Source organism: Panulirus ornatus, chromosome 14 (assembly GCF_036320965.1).
Source record: "Panulirus ornatus isolate Po-2019 chromosome 14, ASM3632096v1, whole genome shotgun sequence".
NCBI lineage: Eukaryota > Metazoa > Arthropoda > Malacostraca > Decapoda > Palinuridae > Panulirus > Panulirus ornatus.
Window position 1 is genome coordinate 61369991 of NC_092237.1, and position 24110 is coordinate 61394100.

Consider the following 24110-nt stretch of genomic DNA (forward strand, 5'->3'; position numbering starts at 1 on the left):
GTTCAATAACCGTAACTACTTCTATTTCGGGCGGTATAATGACCCGGCATCAAATGTAGTTCGCTACATATCAAGAGTAGAGGAACCTTCTCATCGGGGCTGGGCAGTCAACAGAGAGTAAGAGGGGAAAATACAGACACGAAGTCCTGACGAACAAACTCGTATCTAAACTTGTCATGAAAGAAAAAAACCCTCAAAGCCACGAAGCCAACAAGGCCAAAGAGCGACTCCTTCACATGGCTCAAACATGACACACAACGGTCGTGGCGTCTCTGAACGGAGCTTTAATATGGACTACGGGACGTACGAAGGTCGTCGTCGTCGTGGCGGCGATGCGGTACTTTCCTAAAGATCCATACATCCTCCTCCAGGCGATACGGACGCCAGCGACGGCCCTCCTTCATCGCTGGTGTACACGACAGCTGGCGACTCAATCTTGCGAGCGTCAGCGACGCATGCATGGCACTCTGCTCTTAAAACTTGACTTCGTTGGAAAAAAAAACTTTAAGACAAACTTAACTACAGCTAACTTAATCTAAAGTAGAAATGTCTTGGATTTCCTTTGGCCAGGAACATCGAGTTGAGGTGTATAAAATACGTTCCCCAGATCTGCCAGAGAGTAGAGGGGTTCGCTATATCCGCCAAGCTCCATTGTCCTTCAACGACTAGTGTTCATGGACATGAGAAGAACCAGCCTCGTGCTTGACTATCTTGCCTTCACTTAGAAAAAAACTAGGAATTCAGGATCTTATCACCATCCTTCAACATAAAACGTGGTCACAGACTAACTGGTTTTCAACTAACTTTGAGTCTCGTGTACTGCTATCTACTGGTGCTGTTGTCTACATGCTACAAAGGAGCACACCGTAGCCTATATCCTTCTGGAATAAAAAGCCAATGGAATTAAAATCTCTCTTCGTATATCATCCCTTATCCAATCACTACCATAAACAGACACACGAACAACATCCACAAGCACACACCTATACGAACAAGAAACACACAAATACGTCCTTAACCCAGAAAGCAAACAACACGTGGCCAAACATGCATCCCACCAATACAAGAAATTATGTTCATCTCCAACAACACGAAGGAAAACACATTTCCGGAAAGAAAATTTATTTTTATGTATACTTTAAGTGCCGTTTTCCATGCACGGTTTAATTATATACGCAAGCAGGGGGAGGGAGGAGGATGATTTTCTTTTCTTTGAAGCACAGCAAGAGAGAAAATAAGACACCAACACAATCTGCAGGGCTCTTCCCTCCTGAGATTTTAAGCTGTTCTCCTGCAGAAGCTGCTTCAGTTTTGGTACAAGGATTGAGGGTACCAGAGAGAGAGGTGGGGAAGCTCGACGAGAATATATGATTCGGTGACTCACGCGCGTCAGACTCCTGCTGTCACACTTGCAATGTTTGCCTCTCCTGATGAGCAGTGTCTGCCAGGAAACAAGTGGAATCCCCGGTGCTGAGACCTTCTGAGATGAGGTTAATAATGCAGTCAACACGACCTGCTGTCCTGAAGTCTCAGGTCAGCACCTCAGTTGTCCATTACTTACACTTATAAATACTTACACTTCTAAACCTCAAATACAGCATCCTTATCATTCCTGCCTCAGAGTGCATTCAATTTTTTGACACTCTCCGTCAGAGCTCAGGCTACTCGTCGTCAGTCCTGTGTGGTACGTCTCCGGCGATGAGGAACCTCACATGACTCATTACCATCCCGGAGAACTGTGGGTCCGCCTCATTAGCCACAGAAAACAACGGCACAATTCCATTAACACTTTTACCGAAAAAGTTTCTCGACTGCGAACTCACAGACTTCCCAAGAGAGGAGTCTATAACTTCTGGCTTCCAGCTTCCAACTTCCGCGTTCATAATTCCCTTTTTTTTTCCGGCAACTTTTTATTCAAAACTTTTGTCAGCATTTTAGTCTCCTGAGTAGTAGGTACTCACACTGGATGGACCGTTCACCGCTCCAGTGAGGCTCTGGGTGAGGAGGAACGCCTCCAAACAGCTGAACATTTCGGTGTGAAATCTGGCAGGACCGGTTACGACCGGCAACTGCGTACTGACTCGGTAAAATGTCGGTTAAGTGGGTTGATATCACATAGTCTTGCGTTCTTTTTACACGAGAGTCTGTACCAAGCTCTGAGTTCTTGCCAAAAGAGATCTAATCATAGTGATTCCGACAGTCTCTTCCAGTCTGGCTCTCATACTGGTAACGTGTGCGTGTGTGTGTGTGTGTGTGTGTGTGTGTGTGTGTGTGTGTGTGTGTGTGTGTGTGTGTGTGTGTGTGTGTGTGTGTGTGTTTTAGGTACTATATCTCAATGTTCTTCCTGAGAACATCACTGATCGTACAGGTTGACCGGTCTAAGGAGCAGCCTACGGGTTTATCATGTTTACAGGTGCTGACTTCCTGGTCCTTTTCGCATCTACGATAGATTAGTGAAGAAAATTTGTTCCTTTAAGACTTAAATGCATTGTGAAATTCCAACGCAAATTCCAGTGTTAGTGGAATTAATCTGGTTTTGACCTTATCTTACGCAAAGTCCTCATATTTGACCACTAAACAATGATTATCGACCAACAGGTAACCAACTTGTGTTTACTTCTGATGTTGTGACACTATTATATCCTTTATTACAACAGTACAACCATACTGGCTTGCCTCAGTCTCACTCTGCCATCATAAAAGATTTTTCTTAATCTAATAATTCCCTGAATTCTCCTGAACTTTCACGTACAGGATTGAATGCCGTATTTACGCAATATGGTGTTGAAACAACACACACACCTGAATTTGAGAGCTGGGGGGAAAAAGTCCAGCTCGATCTGTCCATCAACTGGATGTTCCTGTCTGCATTTTAGAATTTCCAGCACCAACTTTTTGCAACATGTGCCAAACTAACTTGCATTTGTCCTTTTCAATTTGTTGTGCAGCAGTAATAAAACCCTCTGTTTTATAACATCGAGTTATGAAATGATTTCCCACCTGCGTATAGTTTCCAATAATATATTTTTTTAATAAGCGAACGGCAAAAAAAAAGAGTAAATCATAGCCAAAAGCCGCACCACTACCTTTATAAGTGTGACAGTGGCACTAGTGACTGATCAGGAGCGAACAAGATTATGAAGACCTGCATAAAGGAGCCAAGAGCTGTAGGGGACCTGTATAAAGGAGCCAAGAGCTGTAGGGGACCTGTACAAAGGAGCCAAGAGCTGTAGGGGACCTGTACAAAGGAGCCAAGAGCTGTAGGGGATCTGTACAAAGGAGCCAAGAGCTGTAGGGGACCTGTACGAAGGAGGCACCAACCAGAGAGGACCTGGATACAAGAGCCGACAAGAACGGAGGAACTGTATGAGAGAGCCAACGAGGACAGGGGACCTGTATACATAAAGCCAACGACATCTACAGAGAACCTGTATACTGGAAGGTAAACATAAGCCGTCAGGACACGAGAGGGTGGGGGGGTTGAGGGGCTTCCCTGTCCCCCCTACACTAATTAATTTAGTTGTTCCTGATGCCCTATATCACCCTCTCCCTGGTCGTCTCACCCTCTCCACCAAGACCCACAAAACACACACACACACACACACACACACACACACACACACACACACACACACCCGTAACCTTTCCCAACACCAACCAAGGACGTCAACATCCCCCTTCAACATCCCTACCATCAAGAAGGTCGGGGTACAATATTCATGGTAGGGCGAGGGGTATCCCAGATGGTTCCAAGGGCCAAGTGGTACCACTCAGTACCACACAAACCATTCAGAGCCTTTTGTAGTAATGGGAGATGGTGATCAGAAGGACACAGATGGTGAAGGAGCAGCAACAACCGCAGGCAGAGGAATGTTTCTGTTGACGCATCAGCGAAAACGAAGACAATATGACAAAGATATGAGGAGGTCAAGAAATTGCTTATGCAGAAGGGTAATTAAAAGCATAAGAAGGATTAGATAAGATTAGGAAGAAAACAAAATAGCAGGTGAAAGTTAGCAGCACGAAACCACGTATGCTTTTAAATCATCGTCACTCTGAAGTATTTCTTTAAACTCAGGAGGACGATTGGACGTGTATGAATGTGAGGTTCCCTGAGGGAAACTTCTGGCGCTGCTCCTAATTGTTCGTAAGTTGGAAACTTTGTCGAGTCAAATGGAGTGAGGCAAGATAGGAGATCGATGTAAACTTCTTCAGTCAACTTATTAGCGTAACAGACCGAAGGATGATTGGAGGATCCTTCATATGTGTGTGTGTGTGTGGGTGTGTGAAGGACAGCGTCCTTGGTGTGACACACGCTGGTCTGTATGGCTGTGTGGCGATGAAGCGGGATTCAAGTACGGAGGTGAATAGATGGAAATGACAACGGAATTTCAGACACTATGAAAGAGGGGTTGATGGTGGGATTACCACAGCTGAATTCTGCTGCTAGAGAAGATCCCAGACACTGGCATCCCAGCCCAGCTATCCCAGTAAAGGGGTACAGATACCACGGTACAGGTACTCAAGTAGAGGTACCAAAAGGTACTTCAGTACAAGCATCCCGGTCTAATCAACCTGGTACAAGCACAAAACGATTCGGTTCAAGACGGTGATACACACACGCCGACACCGATGGGCGTTGTACCCAGAGAACCAAAAGAGCAGAGCGTCCCTGATAGCTGGAGACGCCTCTGAACCCAGCCTAAAGTGACTAATGGCGTATTTGTTATGGCTCTTTCATCGAGGGGTCCTCCCCACTGGTGACGAACGGCTGCCTGTTATGGCTATTCCAGCGACGGGTCTTCCCCTACTTAGCTAACTGACATTTAATGAGCCTAATGGGTTTAACAGGTTGGAATGGCTGTTTTACTGGTGTAATAAGATACCGTTAATGCTATCTCTCCCTAGTGACATTAGCATTCATCCTCCCAGTGCAATACGTTTTAGTCTTCCATAAGGAACACCTTTCACGTTTCTTTGCTAACTTCCGGGTGGCAACGTTTACAAATGATGTACATACGCCCCTTATCAGTAAGTCCATTCATTACCTATTCATTGCAAATTCATCTCCAATGAAGTACTCGGCTCTTTAACAGGTCTACTTACGTTTCCCCTGACGTAACTACCCAACAATTTGATGGGTTATTACGACTGCAAACTAGCTGGGTAACGGAGCTTTGATACGTAGGGGTCAGTTCATACCATCCGATACAAAAAAAGATTTTTACCAAAAACCAGAAACGAAAGTAACATATGCAACGAGGAATGACACAAAAACCATTACACATGACAGAGGGGCTGACCCAGAGAAAACGAGAGGCGGGGAGACTAATAATCCTTGCTTTGAATTCCATCAGCTAAGCTTTTCCCTTACATAAGCTTTATCGCCTAATATACAACGGGCTCAGCTCACCCAATCGGGGGAAAAAAAAAAAATTATCGAATTCCAACTCGTTGAGCACGACTGTGCAACAACCGTTGGGAACAAATGGCCTTCCATTTGACCTGACCCACCCAGGGGTCATGCTGCAGGTCAGGCTGTGATCACACACACAGGTCGTACCCTCGATCTCAAGGGCTGTACCACCGGGGCTCAAGGCGTCGTTGATATTGCGTCCAAACGCCACGCGAGTTTTAATTCTGAACGCCAGTCCAAAATGACACCATATGACCCAGTCCCTCAACACGATCACCTGTCGGGCCTTTGTCCTCTTCTTTCCCCCACTCCCCATCCCCCCATGCAGTCGGGGTGAGGGGGTGGGGGAACGGGGAATGGGGAGGGGGGGATGCTGCACACAACTGTATTGCCGGTACAGCGTTTATTTACATCGTCCTTCTGTAAACAGTGTCTGCGTTTCATGTGTAGTGGTGTTTGAACTCTGGTGATAAATAAACAAACGCTGATGCACAACTCGCTCCCACGGTAAAAACTACGGCTGGTGACGCGCGTCGACTCCCTCCCTCTCCCGTCCCCTTTAACACTTTGAATATGCGCGTCCGCAACAAACTGAAGACGAGGTCAAATACTACTTCAGTAAACCATGAAAAACCTATATTTCAGCTCCTCAACTCTCTAAGATGTATCATGATAGTATGACCTGAAATCAGATGGTGTTACCTGGCTCCGCCTGCAAGAGGGTACACCGAGGGTGGAAAGTCACCTTTGGCGAGGCTGTGTCACTGGGAAATACAGGACAGTCTCGTCAAAGAATTTCTCCCTCCGGAGGAGTCTACATTTCCTCGCTCCTGGATGTAGTGCAACCTTGGGCTGCAGAAGCCTCTATGAAGAGCACCTTTGTAACACCAGGACACTTTCCTAGAAACAGGTCCTGCAGTAATCATCACTAAATAAATAAGACAGATGTTTGTTCTTGACGCACGACTACGGAAACAATTTTCCGTGATCGTATTTGGATATGAAACGCGTGAGCATATTCCACCCAGCGAAAAATAATGAGACGAATCTTTACTTCTTCGGGGAAAATAATGAGGAAATTCTACTCACGTGATACTAGGAAGACAACCTGAACGCATCTGGAATCACCGGGTGCACTCTTCACCTCTCTAATGGACAACCCTGAGGAAACTTGAGTCTAGCTCCTCCAGATCCAACACCTCAGTGACTTGTCGTGATCCTGTGCGACAACGATGTTCACTCCCGACCATGGCCTTGTCCCGGAATGGCAAACGTACGTGGTCATCATTTCAGAACAGGAGTGCAACCTCCCCGTATTGAGAATAAAGTGTTTGGCACGTGATAGTCTCAAAGTCCATCTAATCTATACTTGGAAGTGGCTGGCTGGAGCATAAGAGTCTCTATGTACAATTCTGTACGTAGGTGACACACAGACACACACTCCTGGTCCTGCACTGCACAGACGGAACTCACAAGAACTCATCATCACTCACACCTTCAAATGAACGTGTGTACACAGGCACTCAACTCCTGGAATCCGTCGCTACACGCGTACACTTTACACCGAAGCCCAACACGGAATGGTAGTTTGTGCCCCTGGTGAGGAGAGGCGAGACGCCTCTCTGCCGATGAACTACTGAATCCTATAACGAGCGGTTGAGGTGATTTTTACGAGGAGTTATACTTCATGGATGAAAAGCCGGGTTTTACGAGTTGAGAAGTGGCCCTTAAGCAACATAACAGTGTTGCCCAGTTACACCAAAAGTTGAAAATTATTATCAGAAAACGAATATTGTATTTCTGTATAGCCTTATTATAAGTCTTGCTATGTACACTTAAAACTTTAACTTCTGTTGATGGTTAGATATTTACCCTTCAGACATATCATACGCTTCAAGGCTTTGAAGACGATCCAGAAATGTTTCGAATCCTCGACGTGTAATTACCAAAACTCTACCTCTCATTTCTTTAATGTTTATCTTCGCTATAACACACCGTACTGTTACGTAGTGAGCTCTGGCGGGATACCTCATGACACGTTAAGATACAACACGTTAGTTAATCCATTCAATGAGGGAGGTTCGAACCCGCGTGCCAGTCTTGCACAACACGGATCTTGATCCACAGAATCAGTGTATGCTTGACCTGACGATCACTGTCATCATTACATCCGACGGTGGATGAAAAAAAAGACACATTTCCAAAACGAACCATCAATTCCGTGGCAACTTCTTAAGCGAAATTCCCACTTGGATCTTTAACTACACTCCCGATCTGGAAAGGACTAATACAATCATGACCAAAAAATTCCTAACTACCATCACAACTCATAACGACCGGGGTTGCCTGCAAGTCATGCTACGTTACAGGATATATATATATATATATATATATATATATATATATATATATATATATATATATATATATATATATATATATATATATATTACAGATAACAAAAACAAAAAAACGTACACACAAATACAGAGAAACACACCCATCCACACACACACACACACACACACACACACACACACACACACACTCCTGTTCATAACTATTCTGCAGTAATACATCATATGACCTCCATTCTCATGCACAAGGCTGGGGATTCAGAGCATAAAGCCTCCTGGAATATTCATTTACATCCCCAGAGACAAGATAGCACTTAATTTACCCCCTGAGTACGAAGATACGATCCATGAGCACGACGGTACGACCCTTAAGTATGATGACCTGGAATTTAACCTGGCCCTAAAGGGTCAGATTAAAGATCAACTAATTTTACCCAAAGGATCGCACCATCGTGCCCAAGGATCGCACCGTCGTGCTGAAGGATCGTACCGTCGTGCACAAGGATCGTACCGTCGTGCTGAAGGATCGTACCGCCGTGCTGAGGGATCGTACCGTTGTGCTCAAGGATCGTACCGTCGTGCTCAAGGCATAACGTGAACACCGGTCTCCACATTCAGGAACGCCCTCCACTTTCATCCATTACCCACATTAAGGGAACGTCATCTTCCACATTCATCAACGTCTTCCACATTCATCATCCACTTGCCACCTAGCGCTGGTACGTCGCTCCGCTTCAGACTGCAGACTATGATACAAAGTGCTCTATTTAGGGGCTCTTCTTGCCTTTCCTCTTCTCATTCTTCTATTCTTCATCACATCTCCTTTTCCTCTGCTCCTACTTTTTCTTTCGTTGGTTCACCTTCCTCCTTCTCCTCTTCTTGTGTTTTCCCCATCTCTCCCTTACCTCTTTCTCCTTACCTCTTTCTTTCTTCCTCCATTTCCTTCTTTTCTTCTATCTCTTCTCTCTTATATTTCTTCCTTCCCTTCGTCTTCTTTTTACATTCCTCTTCCTCTTACACCTCCTAATAGACCGAAGCGACGACGACCCGTGACTGACTGCTGATCTAGCTGGCCGGCCCCTTTGTAGACATGTGCATGGCGCTGCCCGCACCTTACACGCGTGCTACGCGTACCTGGGTTCCATGCCCGGCGCTGGCTTGGCCCAGATGACCCACGTCTGGTACAGACTAAGGAGAGAAAGAGACTTCTTAAAACACCAGCAGCATCAACAAAAGCGTTTCTCTACACGTGTTAAAAGCCAGGAGTTTTGTAACTGCGTGACTCCCAGTTCTGAGATATTAAAATATCTTTTTTAACTTCGTGTGAATCAAAGGGAGAACACTGTGTCATCCAGAGCCGAGGTGCCGCTCCTCCCCTGACCCTCCTTACTCGTGGCACAAAGGAGATCCTTTTGTCTTCTCAACAGAGTAATTAGGGAGATGACTACGTTCACATTGGCTTAATTCTCTCCGTTATGCTGCGAGGACTGACTCTCCTCCGGAAGGAGAAGGTGAAGTGTGTCGAACTTCTTCAAAAAGTCTTTCAAACCACCTCCACCCAAGGCTCTCATGGTGTCCTCACAGCTTCCCTCCCTCGCCTCATAAGATATCAAGTCAATCTGTATCATTATCAATCATATTACAGCGACAACTAGCGGACACTCCTTGAGATTATATTTTGTCCCGAGGACTCCGCCTGTACATCAGCAACCTTCTCAAAATCCAAACTCGCTTCCTGGACCCCACCTCGGTATCCGTGAGCATGTGTGAACACCAGCGGACCGTCCGCACTCTTCATTCTGCCCGGTTTTCAACCCTGTGAGCACGACACAACGACACCTCAGGCGTGACCATCATACACCCAAACGGTCGTTCCGTCGTGCTCAAGGGACTTTCCGTCGTGCTCAAGGGGTTGCTAACTCGGACAAGACCCGCCAGTCCTGGAGGCCAACACTTCAAACATAATGTACGACCCAGGTGTAAAGGGTGTGGCTCTGTCTTGCGCTCAGAAGTGACTTACCCCCTCTACACATTGCTGTAAGCGTGACGAAAGTGTCATCTGCAATGTCAGCTCGCGTTCTGCACCATCAGGAGAAGACACACACACACACACACACACACACACACACACACAGATCAGCCTCTGGACACGTACAAGAGCAAACAGAAAGGTCTTTATTCCTCTCTTACTGCCAGTAAAACTGACAATGAACCAACTCTCCGACTTGAGGAATAAACTGCTCACAACCAACTGACATTTAAACAGCCATGACACTCGGGATTAACTGCTCACAATTTCGGCGACATTTAACCAACTGCAACGCCGAGAATTAACGTCTCACAACTCACAAACTCCATTCAGGACATTGTGGGGGTTGGTGACACGAGACTTCTTCAGCTTAAAGCACATAAGGTGATCTATCTGTAGCTAAGATGCGCCTGTGAGGCAACAACAGGGAGGGAGGGAGGGAGGGAGGGAGGGAACGTGATGAAGTGTTAACCCGGGGGTCATACAATTGGTATTTACTGTCCACAACTGGTCTGAGTCATGGCTGAAATGGGCCCAAACAGGTGGGGGGGGGGATGAGGGGAGGGGGTCGAGGCGCAGGGGGTGAGGTGAATGTGGGTTTAAAGGTCAGAGAGGGGAAGGGTTGAGGGGTGCGCCCCTCCTCCTAACCACCCAAGGGAGAGAATGAGAGAGAGAGAGAGAGAGAGAGAGAGAGAGAGAGAGAGAGAGAGAGAGAGAGAGAGAGAGAGAGAGAGAGAGAGAGAGAGAGAGAGAGAGAGAAAGAAATAGGGTATGGAAGAAGGGAATGGTGAGGGAGGAAAGAATTAGAGGGAGAGAGAAACGGGGGAGAGGCAAGAAGTGTAAAGGTCACGCACGAGACTTGCAAGAACCGGGTCTGCAATTTACACCTCTTTTTCCCTCCGCCGTAGAGTCTAACTCCGCCTTCGTCAGCAGCCACATCTTTTTTTTTTTCCACGACCATTTACAAGTCTTATGGGGCAGAACTAGAGATTTACAGATAAAAAAACATGTGTAAGAAATAATGCTTTACGGTACTTCAGTAGGCTAACAACATACCAGATCTTTTTTTGCATATACAACGTCCCTCTTTTTTTCGAGGGGTATAGACGGTAAAAAAAAATGAAGTCCTCCATAGGCGTCCTTAATAGGCGTGAGCCATACTGAAAAAAGAAAACGGAATCCTGGCCTCTACATCTTAAGCACCAATAAACATTAAATTTTTCTCTCTAGCGAATATATATATATATATATATATATATATATATATATATATATATATATATATATATATATATATATATATATATATATATATATATATATATATAATCTCAAGGAGTTTACGCAGCGTAATAAAACGCAAGTTCAAAAAACTACATCAAAAACACCCGTGTTGAATAAAACATTCAAGAATTTATTAAGGAGAAGGTGAGTCGTGTTGAAATGGTACGTCAGGTTATAAATGGTGACTGGAGGGAGTAACTCAACTGTCGACAACTGATTTCTGGGTTTTCAATACATATCCCCTTAACGTACAGGACGCAGGTTTAAGGACGTGTTGGAGTGAACTAGTTAAGAAGAGGTTTTCTGATGTCTGGGACCACGCCAGGGAATTTGGGACCGGGGTTGATGATAACAGACAGGGGAAAATAGACGCCGATAGACTGGTGGTGGACGGTTAATTAGTGCGGTTCAAGTGAGATAAAGAGACAGGTGTATGGTCGGTCATTGATCTATGCTCACATCCACAGTCTGCATCTTTTAGCATACGTACTTTTCTTAATCTTTCCCTATCCTTGTCCTTCTTATTATTCCTCTCTCTCTCTCTCTCTCTCTCTCTCTCTCTCTCTCTCTCTCTCTCTCTCTCTCTCTCTCTCTCTCTCTCTCTCACACACACACAATGATTCCTCTCCCATACTCAGGCAAGGCCCACAAGAGCCGACCCGGGTGTCCCTTTCCCCTTCGTCTTCCCCTGCACGCCGCCTCCTCCTCCGCCATCACAGGTTTATCAGTGGTCGACTGTGACAACTGATAACGTATCATCATTTACTACCGCACTTCCGTCACGTGGCTATGTCACACGCCCAGGACTCACTGTCACCCCCCCCCCCCCCATCACTCCTCCAGCCACCCATTATGAGGCTGCCCCATCCCCGTAACAACTGTGTCGTGACGCATCCATCACCCGGGTGGCAACACATCCCCCGTCAACTGTAACAGCATTACAACACCAGTTATCACCAGGCGTTACGGCCCTCGTCACCCATCACGATGCATCCCGTCACTCCGTCACACACCCGTCCCACTTCCCCAAAACTGTCCCAGGATCCCTGTCCCCTGCGTCCTGTCCTGATCGCCACTGTCACCTCCCTCCTCCTCCTCCTCCTCCTCCTGTCTTCAAGTACAGTTAGTCCAGTGTGCCATCCTCCAAAATCTGCGCCTCTCGTGAAGTCATCCAACCGCTCCTGTTCGGTCACCCATTCCTCTCTCTCTCTCTCTCTCTCTCTCTCTCTCTCTCTCTCTCTCCCCCACCAGGAACCACCTCCATTACGAGGAACCCGAGGGGGTGAGGGGGTGGGGTGGGGCGGGGAACCAAGGCTCAGGTATAAATAGAAAAACCACAAGTCGTTGCCCAACACGTATTGACGAAGACGTTTACTACATTTCTGTAATTTCACAGAGTTGGTTTACCAGTTTAGGGTGGGTGCAATGGAAGGGAGAAGGGAGGGAGAAGGCGGGGAGGGTAATGGAAGGGAGAAGGGGGGGAGGGAGAAGGCAGGGAGTGTAATGGAAGGGAGAAGGGGGGAGGGAGAAGGCAGGGAGTGTAATGGAAGGGAGAAGGGGGGAGGGAGAAGGCAGGGAGTGTAATGGAAGGGAGAAGGGGGGAGGGAGAAGGCGGGGAGGGTAATGGAAGGGAGAAGGGGGGGAGGGAGAAGGCAGGGAGTGTAATGGAAGGGAGAAGGGGGGAGGAGAAGGCAAGGAGTGTAATGGAAGGGAGAAGGGGGGGAGGGAGAAGGCAGGGAGTGTAATGGAAGGGAGAAGGGAGGGAGAAGGCGGGGAGGGTAATGGAAGGGAGAAGGGGGGAGGGAGAAGGCAGGGAGTGTAATGGAAGGGAGAAGGGAGGGAGAAGGCGGGGAGGGTAATGGAAGGGAGAAGGGGGGAGGGAGAAGGCAGGGAGTGTAATGGAAGGGAGAAGGGGGGGAGGAGAAGGCAAGGAGTGTAATGGAAGGGAGAAGGGAGGAAAATCAAATACCGAGAGAGAAAAGTTTTCAATAACAGCGAGAAAAGTTTGCAGGAAGACGAGCCTCCAAGTCACTAAACCCTGAGAATCGACTTTGTTTTGTAAGGGTTTAAAGCTAAACCAGAGGAGACACACCCACCACAAGGGTGCATCACCAGAAGGCATGTAACCATTGGGAGTTGCGACATCCACACACACACACACACACACACACACACACACACACACACACACACACACACAAACAACAAGGGCCATGCCACATCACAACCTGACCTGTAATCCATCAAAAGCCGCAGAGGTCTTAACAACCCCGCGTGAAGAGGGTCCTGAGCAGCGGGCCCCTAGCCCGTTTGAGACAGAGCCACGCTTCAACCGCTGTAACAATCTATCGCGCCCTTCTACTGTATCCTACCAGGGAACTCTCTCTTCTCTGACGGCAGACAGAAAGATTAGCCGAGAGACAGACAGACACAGACAGATACACCCACATTCTAACACCCTACATTCCTGCAGACTCTCTATAAAAGAATAGCAACATATTTGCACATACACTACCTCTCCAGGGAGCTGGTGTGGTGTCCACAACAACGACAGATCAACATAACAAGTACCAGCTATAAACACAAGACTCTGGGGCGCCTGAGGGCAGGGACTGTGGCAATAATTAAGATCGTACCCCAACGCCGAAGGAAAGTAAGCACTCTGGACCTTCCCCGGGAACGACCTCTCTGCGAGCGGTCAAGTGCCGGAGGTGAAGTTGTAATTACGTGGCATGACCTTCCCCCATCACTCTCCCCCCGCCCCCCCTTCCTTCCTTCCTTCCCCAGGCTTCCTCATTCCCCCGAGGCAATCAACACTCAATAGTTTCCCCTCGCCACGCCACGCCCCCCCAGCCACGCCTCTGTCGTGCACCCAGCACTTCACACAGACGACCAAACAAAGAGTAACTACCATATGCCCATGACACGACCCCTTACAAGCCTGGGCACGAGAGCCTCACCTCTACGTACCATCACCCCTCACGACTAGCACACCACCACCACCATCCCTCCGCAACCCCAAAACACACCATCACGACCACACACAACCACCTTACTACCACTACCATGAACCACAACGTCCATCACCATAACCACCGAACCACCACACCACTACCACACCACGTCACCACCACCACACCACGTCACCACCATCAACCCCAGCACTACACACTTGCCTGAAACCGGTTTCCCCAGGCATCTAAAACTTGGCGGGGTGACTAAAAGGCCCATCACACGAGCCAGTTATATTACCAGATTACTGAGAATTAAGGAAATATATGCAGAGTGATGTGGGTCCCACCACAGAGCTGGCAGGGCTGAGGGCCTGAGACTTGACCAGAGAGGAGACGAACCTGTTTGGGCACAGCTGAGACCCGGAATGTGTCCACAGATGAAAATGAGGTCTGGTGTGAGTGTGTGTGTGTGTGTGTGTGTGTGTGTGTGTGTGTGTGTGTGTGTGTGTGTGTGTGTACACGGAAGGAGATAAAGAGCTGGCGAACATCCATTTGTGTCCAGTGATGGAACTCAGGCCTGTCATATGTCCACGCCTCCACAGACGGCATGTCTCCACACACGACCAGAAGAAGGACGAACCAACGACATCCAAATGACATCCATGAACACCCCCGTCGAAGGTTACGGGGAAGGATCCTCACCCATACACCCTCACACTTACCTTAAGCCTCACCCATCTGAGTAACTCCATCTCATGTTTCTCTCACAGCCAAGAGCCCAAAAGTGGGGAGAATGGGAAGAAGGCTAATCCAAACTGACACTCTGAATAATTCTGAGGAAAATGCAACAAGGGAAATATGTATATGAATATGGATTTATAAACTACCAAAAATATGCAAAAACAATATATATATATATATATATATATATATATATATATATATATATATATATATATATATATATATATATATATATATATATATATATTTCTTTTCTTTTAAACTTTTCGCCATTTCCCGCGTTAGCGAGGTAGCGTTAAGAACAGAGGACTGGGCCTTTTTTGGAATATCCTCACCTGGCCCCCTCTGTTCCTTCTTTTGGAAAAAAAAAAAAAAAAAACGAGAGGGGAGGATTTCCAGCCCCCCGCTCCCTCCCCTTTTAGTCGCCTTCTACGACACGCAGGGAATACGTGGGAAGTATTCTTAATCCCCTATCCCCAGGGATAATATATATATATATATATATATATATATATATATATATATATATATATATATATATATATATATATATATATATATATATTTTTTTTTTTTTTTTTTTTTTTTTTTTTTTTTTTACTTTGTCGCTGTCTCCCGCGTTTGCGAGGTAGCGCAAGGAAACAGACGAAAGAAATGGCCCAACCCCCCCCCCCATACACATGTACATACACACGTCCACACACGCAAATATACATACCTACACAGCTTTCCATGGTTTACCCCAGACGCTTCACATGCCTTGATTCACTCCACTGACAGCACGTCAACCCCTGTATACCACATCGCTCCAATTCACTCTATTCCTTGCCCTCCTTACACCCTCCTGCATGTTCAGGCCCCGATCACACAAAATCTTTTTCACTCCATCTTTCCACCTCCAATTTGGTCTCCCTCTTCTCCTCGTTCCCTCCACCTCCGACACATATATCCTCTTGGTCAATCTTTCCTCACTCATTCTCTCCATGTGACCAAACCATTTCAAAACACCCTCTTCTGCTCTCTCAACCACGCTCTTTTTATTTCCACACATCTCTCTTACCCTTACGTTACTTACTCGATCAAACCACCTCACACCACACATTGTCCTCAAACATCTCATTTCCAGCACATCCATCCTCCTGCGCACAACTCTATCCATAGCCCACGCCTCGCAACCATACAACATTGTTGGAACCACTATTCCTTCAAACATACCCATTTTTGCTTTCCGAGATACTGTTCTCGACTTCCACACATTTTTCAAGGCTCCCAAAATTTTCGCCCCCTCCCCCACCCTATGATCCACTTCCGCTTCCATGGTTCCATCCGCTGACAGATCCACTCCCAGATATCTAAAACACTTCACTTCCTCCAGTTTTTCTCCATTCAAACTCACCTCCCAATTGACTTGACCCTCAACCCTACTGTACCTAATAACCTTGCTCTTATTCACATTTACTCTTAACTTTCTTCTTCCACACACTTTACCAAACTCAGTCACCAGCTTCTGCAGTTTCTCACATGAATCAGCCACCAGCGCTGTATCATCAGCGAACAACAACTGACTCACTTCCCAAGCTCTCTCATCCCCAACAGACTTCATACTTGCCCCTCTTTCCAGGACTCTTGCATTTACCTCCCTAACAACCCCATCCATAAACAAATTAAACAACCATGGAGACATCACACACCCCTGCCGCAAACCTACATTCACTGAGAACCAATCACTTTCCTCTCTTCCTACACGTACACATGCCTTACATCCTCGATAAAAACTTTTCACTGCTTCTAACAACTTGCCTCCCACACCATATATTCTTAATACCTTCCACAGAGCATCTCTATCAACTCTATCATATGCCTTCTCCAGATCCATAAATGCTACATACAAATCCATTTGCTTTTCTAAGTATTTCTCACATACATTCTTCAAAGCAAACACCTGATCCACACATCCTCTACCACTTCTGAAACCGCACTGCTCTTCCCCAATCTGATGCTCTGTACATGCCTTCACCCTCTCAATCAATACCCTCCCATATAATTTACCAGGAATACTCAACAAACTTATACCTCTGTAATTTGAGCACTCACTCTTATCCCCTTTGCCTTTGTACAATGGCACTATGCACGCATTCCGCCAATCCTCAGGCACCTCACCATGAGTCATACATACATTAAATAACCTTACCAACCAGTCAACAATACAGTCACCCCCTTTTTTAATAAATTCCACTGCAATACCATCCAAACCTGCTGCCTTGCCGGCTTTCATCTTCCGCAAAGCTTTTACTACCTCTTCTCTGTTTACCAAATCATTTTCCCTAACCCTCTCACTTTGCACACCACCTCGACCAAAACACCCTATATCTGCCACTCTGTCATCAGACACATTCAACAAACCTTCAAAATACTCATTCCATCTCCTTCTCACATCACCACTATATATGTATATATATATATATATATATATATATATATATATGCACACGAGACGTTGGACCTCCTTCATAACAAGCGCCCTACTAGACACTTGCAGATACTACCTCTTAAACCCACTCTACTCCCCCTACTTAGGTAGTCTAAGGTCCCCCACCTCACTCCCTTAATGCATCCATCTCCCGAGACCAACTTACGGGTTGTGTGTGTGTGTGTGTGTGTGTGTGTGTGTGTGTGTGTGTGTGTGTGTGTGTGTGTTGTGTGTGTGTTGTGTGTGTGTGTGTGTTGTGTGTGTGTGTGTGTGTGTGTGTGTGTGTGTGTGTGTGTGTGTGTGTGTGTGCGGGTCATCGCGAACTCAAGCTGATTCCCACTGAAAAAGGTTCTTTCACAGTTGACTTCATTTGCATACTCCTGACGGGTTACCGCCCAAGCAGCATCTTATCTGTAATTATTGAGTGACGGGACCGGAGAGTGGGTGGCTCGCCTGCCCCTGGAGACGGAGCATCTCTCTCTCTCTCTCTCTCTCTCTCTCTCTCTCTCTCTCTCTCTCTCTCTCTCTCTCTCTCTCTCTCTCTCTCTCTCTCTCTCTCTGCGCTAGGTCTGCCTCCTCCAGGCAAAAATCCCTTCGTTTGTTACTCGAGAAACTCCTCTCCCTCCATCTCTCTACACACACACACACCCACCCACCCACACACACACACACACACACACAGACACACACATAACCACACAACCACCCCCACCACAACCACATCCACAGCCACAACCACCAGCAGCCTCTCCACCATTTCTAACATATACCGCGGGCGCTTCTCTCAATACCCCGTCGTTCTCGAACGTGCGGGTACCAGATCCACAAGGCAGGCGCTCCCTGACTCAATCCCCTCCGCCCCCACACCCTGGCCACCCCATAACTCACCTCGCTATCGTCACATACGACAGACGCAACGACACAGGAGCGCACACCCAGGCGTTGCCAGGCAGGCATACGGAACACAAACACACCAGTGGCAAACACATCTGGACCTCGAGTGTAAACACAAAGATATACAAACGTATCCCATTTACCCAAATGGTAAGAATTACCTCTTTTTTTTTCTCATATTTTGTCGAGTGTCTCCAGCACATCATAGCTTCACGCCAAGTTCCCCCTAAACACATCAGGCCGTCACATCAGGTTCCTACCCAACACATCACGCCGTCACAACAAGTTCCTCCGCAACACATCAGGCCGTCACGGCAGGTTCCTCTAACAACACATCAAGCCGTCACAACAAGTTCCAACCCAGCACACCAAGCCGTCACGGCAGGTTCCCCCCGTAACATGTCGGAGCGTCACGGGGGAGCAGGAAGTCCGGAACGCCAGAGAGAGAGAGACTCGGGGCAGCACTGCGTCACGAGGCGGAGGAGGAGTGTCGTGTCCTGTATCAACCGGTTGGGGAGGTGTGGCCGCCGCCGCCACCCACACCCACCTGATGAACACGTTGCTGGCGATGTTGCTTTCCTCCCCCTCCGTGTCACCTTGTACCTACCTCCCCGCCCGTCCCTTACCCTGGCACCGGCCACGGTGCGGGCAAAACTACGCACACCCCGATCACTGTTCTAGTCAGGTGAGATAATGAGTTAATCACAAAAGGCACGGATCAACTCAAGCACCTCTAGGTCTCCTAGTACTCTGTAATGGAGCCAACGATACTTCGTGAGTCATGGAATGGCATCTCAAGAAGAGCCACGTCACCTGCACAACATCCTCAGCTCCTGGGTTGGTGTCACTGCAGGGCTGAACTGAGGTGAATATGATAGCAGGAAACGAGTGAGATTCAGGGAGGGACGTAGAGAGAAACTGAGTCCTCACACAGTTGACCAGCGAGGCCGCAACATCGTCTCCTGACGAAAGGGAGTATAGTAACTTCGAGGAACTTCTCATTCCCAAAGAATCCATCCCTCCCCTGCCCCTGTAAGAAGCGCAGGCTTGAAGCTGCAGGAACCACTTCAGTGACAAGGGGGTCATGGAATTATGTAATAATAATAATAATAATAATAATAATAATAATAATAATAATAATAATAATAATAATAATGATAATAATAATAATGATAATAATAATGATAATAATGATAATGGGGTATCCTGTTTAAACTCGTTTGTGGTGGTATATGCCTAACGAAAACTTGCTTCAAGAAAACACTTTCCTGGTCATTTTTCTCATTAGATTTTTCTTAATATCACCAGGACTATTCTACCCATTGGCCTAACGGGTCTTGAAATGTACGTGTGGAGGGTGCAGTTACCACGCGTTCCAAATACTGAAGAGAAACAAAGCAATCGTAGGTTGGCAACAGCCTCCCTGTCTGCTTCTTGTACTGTGTCAGACACGGTGGATGAAGTTTCAAGTTACGTGTAGCATGAAAAACAAAATCCTTGTAGCGACATACAGCAACACAGGGAGGCTCCCACCCCCTTCACACCCGCCAACTACCTCTCCCTTGCCCCAGCGGCTCACAACACCAGCAATAAATGTGTCGTTCTGAGTTCGGGTTTCCTCGCTGAGGCAACGCGATCTGTTCCACAGGTAAATTCCTTGTACAACGGGGGCCCCTTGCGTGACCCGGCATGCCCTACCCCTCCCTTATTCTTACGACATCAGATCTGCTCCCTTTCCCATGACATTCAGAGCCACTGCTAATTCCCTCCCTTACTCAACACGAATATTATCAGCTGATCTAAAACCCTAAAAATGTAAGGGCCTATATTGTAGTCCTTTTGGGTGGGGATTTTAGGGGTCTGAAGTGTAAAACTGTGGGAAGTGTGTGACGAATGTGGGAAAGAATAAGTGAAAGGACGAATTACTAGACTGGAAGCAGGGTCAAAAGGTCGCCAGATCGTGGGAAAACTACCTGACCCACGACGAAAGTCAGAGAACCTGAGAGCGGGGTAATAAAGGGGGCGAAGAGAAACACACACACGTTCACAGTCGTGTGGCGCCGTGTTCTCCAGCAGGGGGATAGAAACCACTGAATAATGAGACTCAAAAGTTTTCCGGACGTTCGGGACCCGCCAAGTTTATGACCCTCGTCAGGACCATGACGTCTGAGCGATCCTGGGATACTGGCCAAGCGGAGGACAAGAGGAACAGCAAACAACAAACAGGCAATACCACAGGGGAATATTAAAGAAAACAATTAAAAAAAGTTCCGAAATGAAAAGTGGATAGAAAAAATGACATTTACATACAGTTTGAAAAAAAAAATGGAAGAGGATCATGCAAAAACCAAACGTATCATCACATGGTCAGAAATTAAAGATGAAAATTGCACGAACCATTATGGGATATTGTGAGCTTAAACCTGGCTCTCGGTCAAGGGAAACATATATGACTGGTGGAACTTTCTCACAACTTTAATGTGAATCGAAGGAGGAAAGGCCAAGAGGCTTGACAGGGCGTCCCGTTCAAGGTCGGTGGTGGAGATTTAAGATATTCATCGCCTAGATATACAACAGACACAGCATTTCAGTGAGAGTATGGGTCAAGGACACACATCTAGGTGTAGGTGGTGGTGTGCCTAAGGCACTTAATGAATGATACATGTGGAACTCCGTTCTGGACACTATTGGTAAGAAGGGCATTACAACGCGTTGGTACGGGTGTTGATCAAATGTAAAATTAAGGGAAGCACTTTTTTTTCCTACTTGGAACTACCGTTTGATTGGTTCCAGTACTGCTAGATAACATCTGTCATTGCGTTAGTGTAAACTTCTAAGAGTAAAGTGGTGCTACACTGAGCAGGATCAAAACAGAAGTGTAAAGTGTCAATAAATATAAAGCCATGCAATGTTTAGTATCTTTAAAGTAAAGAGCAACACAAATGGCGAGTTTTAATTACCCAGGACGACCTTTAAACATCCTTGTAATGGTCATGGTTTGGGAGATGTAGAAGAGGGGAAAAGATAAAGAGTCGGATAGGGTTTGGGGAAGACCTCACTACCTCTGCAGACGCGTACGGACCCACAACACGACAATTGTGCATTTCAATTCTCTCAAAATATGACGTGATTACTTTTCTTGCCCACCATTGTCTGTGAAGGGGAGGGAATGGGCTGGTGGATGTCCGAGTGTTTGGGGAGCCACTGCAACCAATCACTGTAACCAATTAAACGAGTTCTCCCCAGCTCACTGCATGTAATCTCCAATCATCGGAAATGCCTGACGATACCGCCCAATGTAATCATTTCTTGTAACCAGTGACTGTATTCCCGATTACTCGAGTAATGACTCAGTCACGGGCGAAGGTTATAGATGAAGGTTGATTTAATGGACTCCATTCTGTAATTAAGCTGTGCCCCAGTGAAAGCCTCTTCTATTCTACGGGGTTTCCATTCGCTGCCACCTGGACGCTGTTCGTGTCCTTCTACCGGACAACCTCGCCAGAGGCCATCAGGTCTTACGTCATCTGGCTTTCCTATAGCCCATGTGTTTCCAGATGTTTGAGAAACCATTTATCACTGTCCTGTTCTGAGCAATATCCCCTTAAAAGGTTTCTGATCCGGCCATATATCATGAAAATCCTGTTGCTGGCTAAGGCACGGCACAGCTGAAGCAGCTGGTTCCTGCTGCCCGCTTTCTTGCCCATTTAAAGAAAGTGAAAAAAGAATAGGAAAAAAAAAGGGTTTAAGCATACGTGTGGAGGTTCAGTGTTCACATCAAACTTCAAGGCATGGGTTGAGGAGGAGTGTGTGAGAGGGTCTGATACATATCATGGAACTCAGAGCGGATGTAATGATGGCACAGATAGATGCAATGATATAGAGGGATAGATCAACAGAGGGATAGACAGATTAGACCGGTAGATAGACAGACAGAGTCTAATGCCGAACGATGGCGCCTTCCCCGGGACGCGTGAGGCCTCGTGAGCCAGGACAGAAGCGGTTTCATCTCTGGAATTCTTTATTATGAGTAAAATGCCAACCTGAACCTGCCAGATCTCGCAGGTTGTTCAACAGGAAGTTTTACGTGGTAGAATCAGACCCCCTTTACTACGTCTTTAAACACGTGACATCCGCCTCCCTTGACGCCCTCATTCGTTTGATGCTTGTCGTCTTTCAAGTACCATTTTAACCAGCATCACAAGTGCGTAGGATAAATCAAGTGCATGATCACCTCAAGTGCCTGAGCCTCAGTGGTTCACAGCAAGAGTGCGTGTGAGTGTTCTACTCCTCGCACACCATCTCCCAGCCAACGTGAGAGTGTCTTCCTTCGATCATTAGTCCGTATGTGAGTAAATGTGAGTCTCCTCACGCCACCATAGCTCGTATTTGAGCGAAAGCCTCGTCTCCCGCTTCCCTCGCCAGCACCACCGCTATCGTCCGCTGCTCGAGTGTGAGAGGTACAAGTGGCAGCGGCGTGTTCTCGAGTGCTCGCTCTCATGGCGCACCACAGAAGCAATCCTCCAGATTAACTCGTTTCGGCCCACAGACGTCGATCTCGTCCCCCGAGATCGTAAACTTTATAGGGTGTACCGTTTCCCCTCATCAACCCGAATGGTCTTGTTTCCTCTATTCGAGAGTTAAGACGTGTCTCCTTTCGCCAACTGACTGGGAGAGCCAGTTCCCTACCTACTAACCAAGATGGAGTCAGGCTCATTCGACTGCCGGATGGAAGGGAGCCAATAACAACCCCTCCCCCTCCCCAACCCTCATCTACTGCTAGGGTAGGTGTTGGTTTCCGATTAACAACCGAAATATCCAGTCCCCCAATTACCACCAGATGAAACCCAGGTTCCCCCTGCTAACAACTGAAGTGGGATAAGGTAGCCAACTTTCGTTGGAAAAGGATCATATCCCTGAGTACCAACTGAAGATCGGGTACCTGAACATCATGTGAGGGCAGGTAGGTCCCTGAAAACAAACTAAAGGTGGCTAATTCCCCGACTATTACAAGTATCAGGTCTTCCCCCAAGTCTCCCAGCCCCGTAACTACATGAAAAAGGACCAAGACGCTGATAACCAACCAGGCCAGGTGGTCTACGTACCAGCACAAAAGACCTGATTCCCTACTAGCAGAAGAAGGAAGCAAAGTCTCTGACTACCAGCGTACGAAAGTCACGTTTCTGAAATACCACCCGAAGAGGACCAGGTCCCCAGACCATCATGATGTCCCCCGACACCCCTACGAAACCACCAGCTGAGGAGGGGCCATTCCCCGGACCCCCTAGACCACCAGTTGAGAAGGACCAAGTCCCCAAGAGGGGAAAAAAGGAAAGACCACCAGGTTAGAGCTGACACTTACCTCCTGCGGGGTGTTCGTGTAGACAACCATCTCCGTCACGTGACCACAAGAGAGAGAGAGGGGGAGGAGGTCTTAGCCACGTGAACCTTCCGAACACCTCATTAAAAGTTTGCGTCTATCTTCTGAAGGCGTCGAGTTCATAAAGTCTCCACTATCATTATCTATAACTCTGCATCGCCACTCTCTTTATCTATCTATCTATATATATATAACAACTCTGCACTCAAAACTTTTTTTTTTGTACGGGCGACGTCGATCACAAGTACACACGCCCCCTCAGCTTATTCAGGACACTGTCAACAGGGCCGACCACACTCTGGCTTCTTCGCGTGGCATTCTTAAACTGGACTGCACAATGGAAGAGTCTCTTGCGGCAGGTGATGATGTAAGATCCGGGCGTGTGTGGCAGTCACCACACTGCCGCCACGACAGAGCTGGGGTAACGGGATACCACTGGCTAGACTTGCCCCAAGTGTTGCTGCAACTCCGCCGCCCACCCTTTCCTAAACCTCCCTACCTCCTTTCTTTCCCTTTCGTTCTTTTCCTCTCTCTCTCTCTCTCTCTCTCTCTCTCTCTCTCTCTCTCTCTCTCTCTCTCTCT

At 47.1% G+C, this 24110-nt stretch overlaps 1 protein-coding gene across 5 annotated transcripts in view; it reads right to left on the reverse strand.

Moving 5' to 3' along the window:
* Positions 1-24110, reverse strand: part of LOC139753492 (uncharacterized) — a 609003-nt gene that overhangs the window by 442844 nt on the left and 142049 nt on the right. Inside the window, exon 1 of one of the 5 annotated variants that reach the window (XM_071670103.1) lies at positions 23511-23991. The exons of the other annotated variants lie outside the window; for them this stretch is intronic. Coding sequence (XP_071526204.1) covers positions 23511-23540 — 30 coding nt within the window. The 5' untranslated portion in view covers positions 23541-23991. Of the gene's footprint in view, positions 1-23510; positions 23992-24110 lie in introns of those variants that run through there. 5 annotated transcript variants of the gene reach the window in all.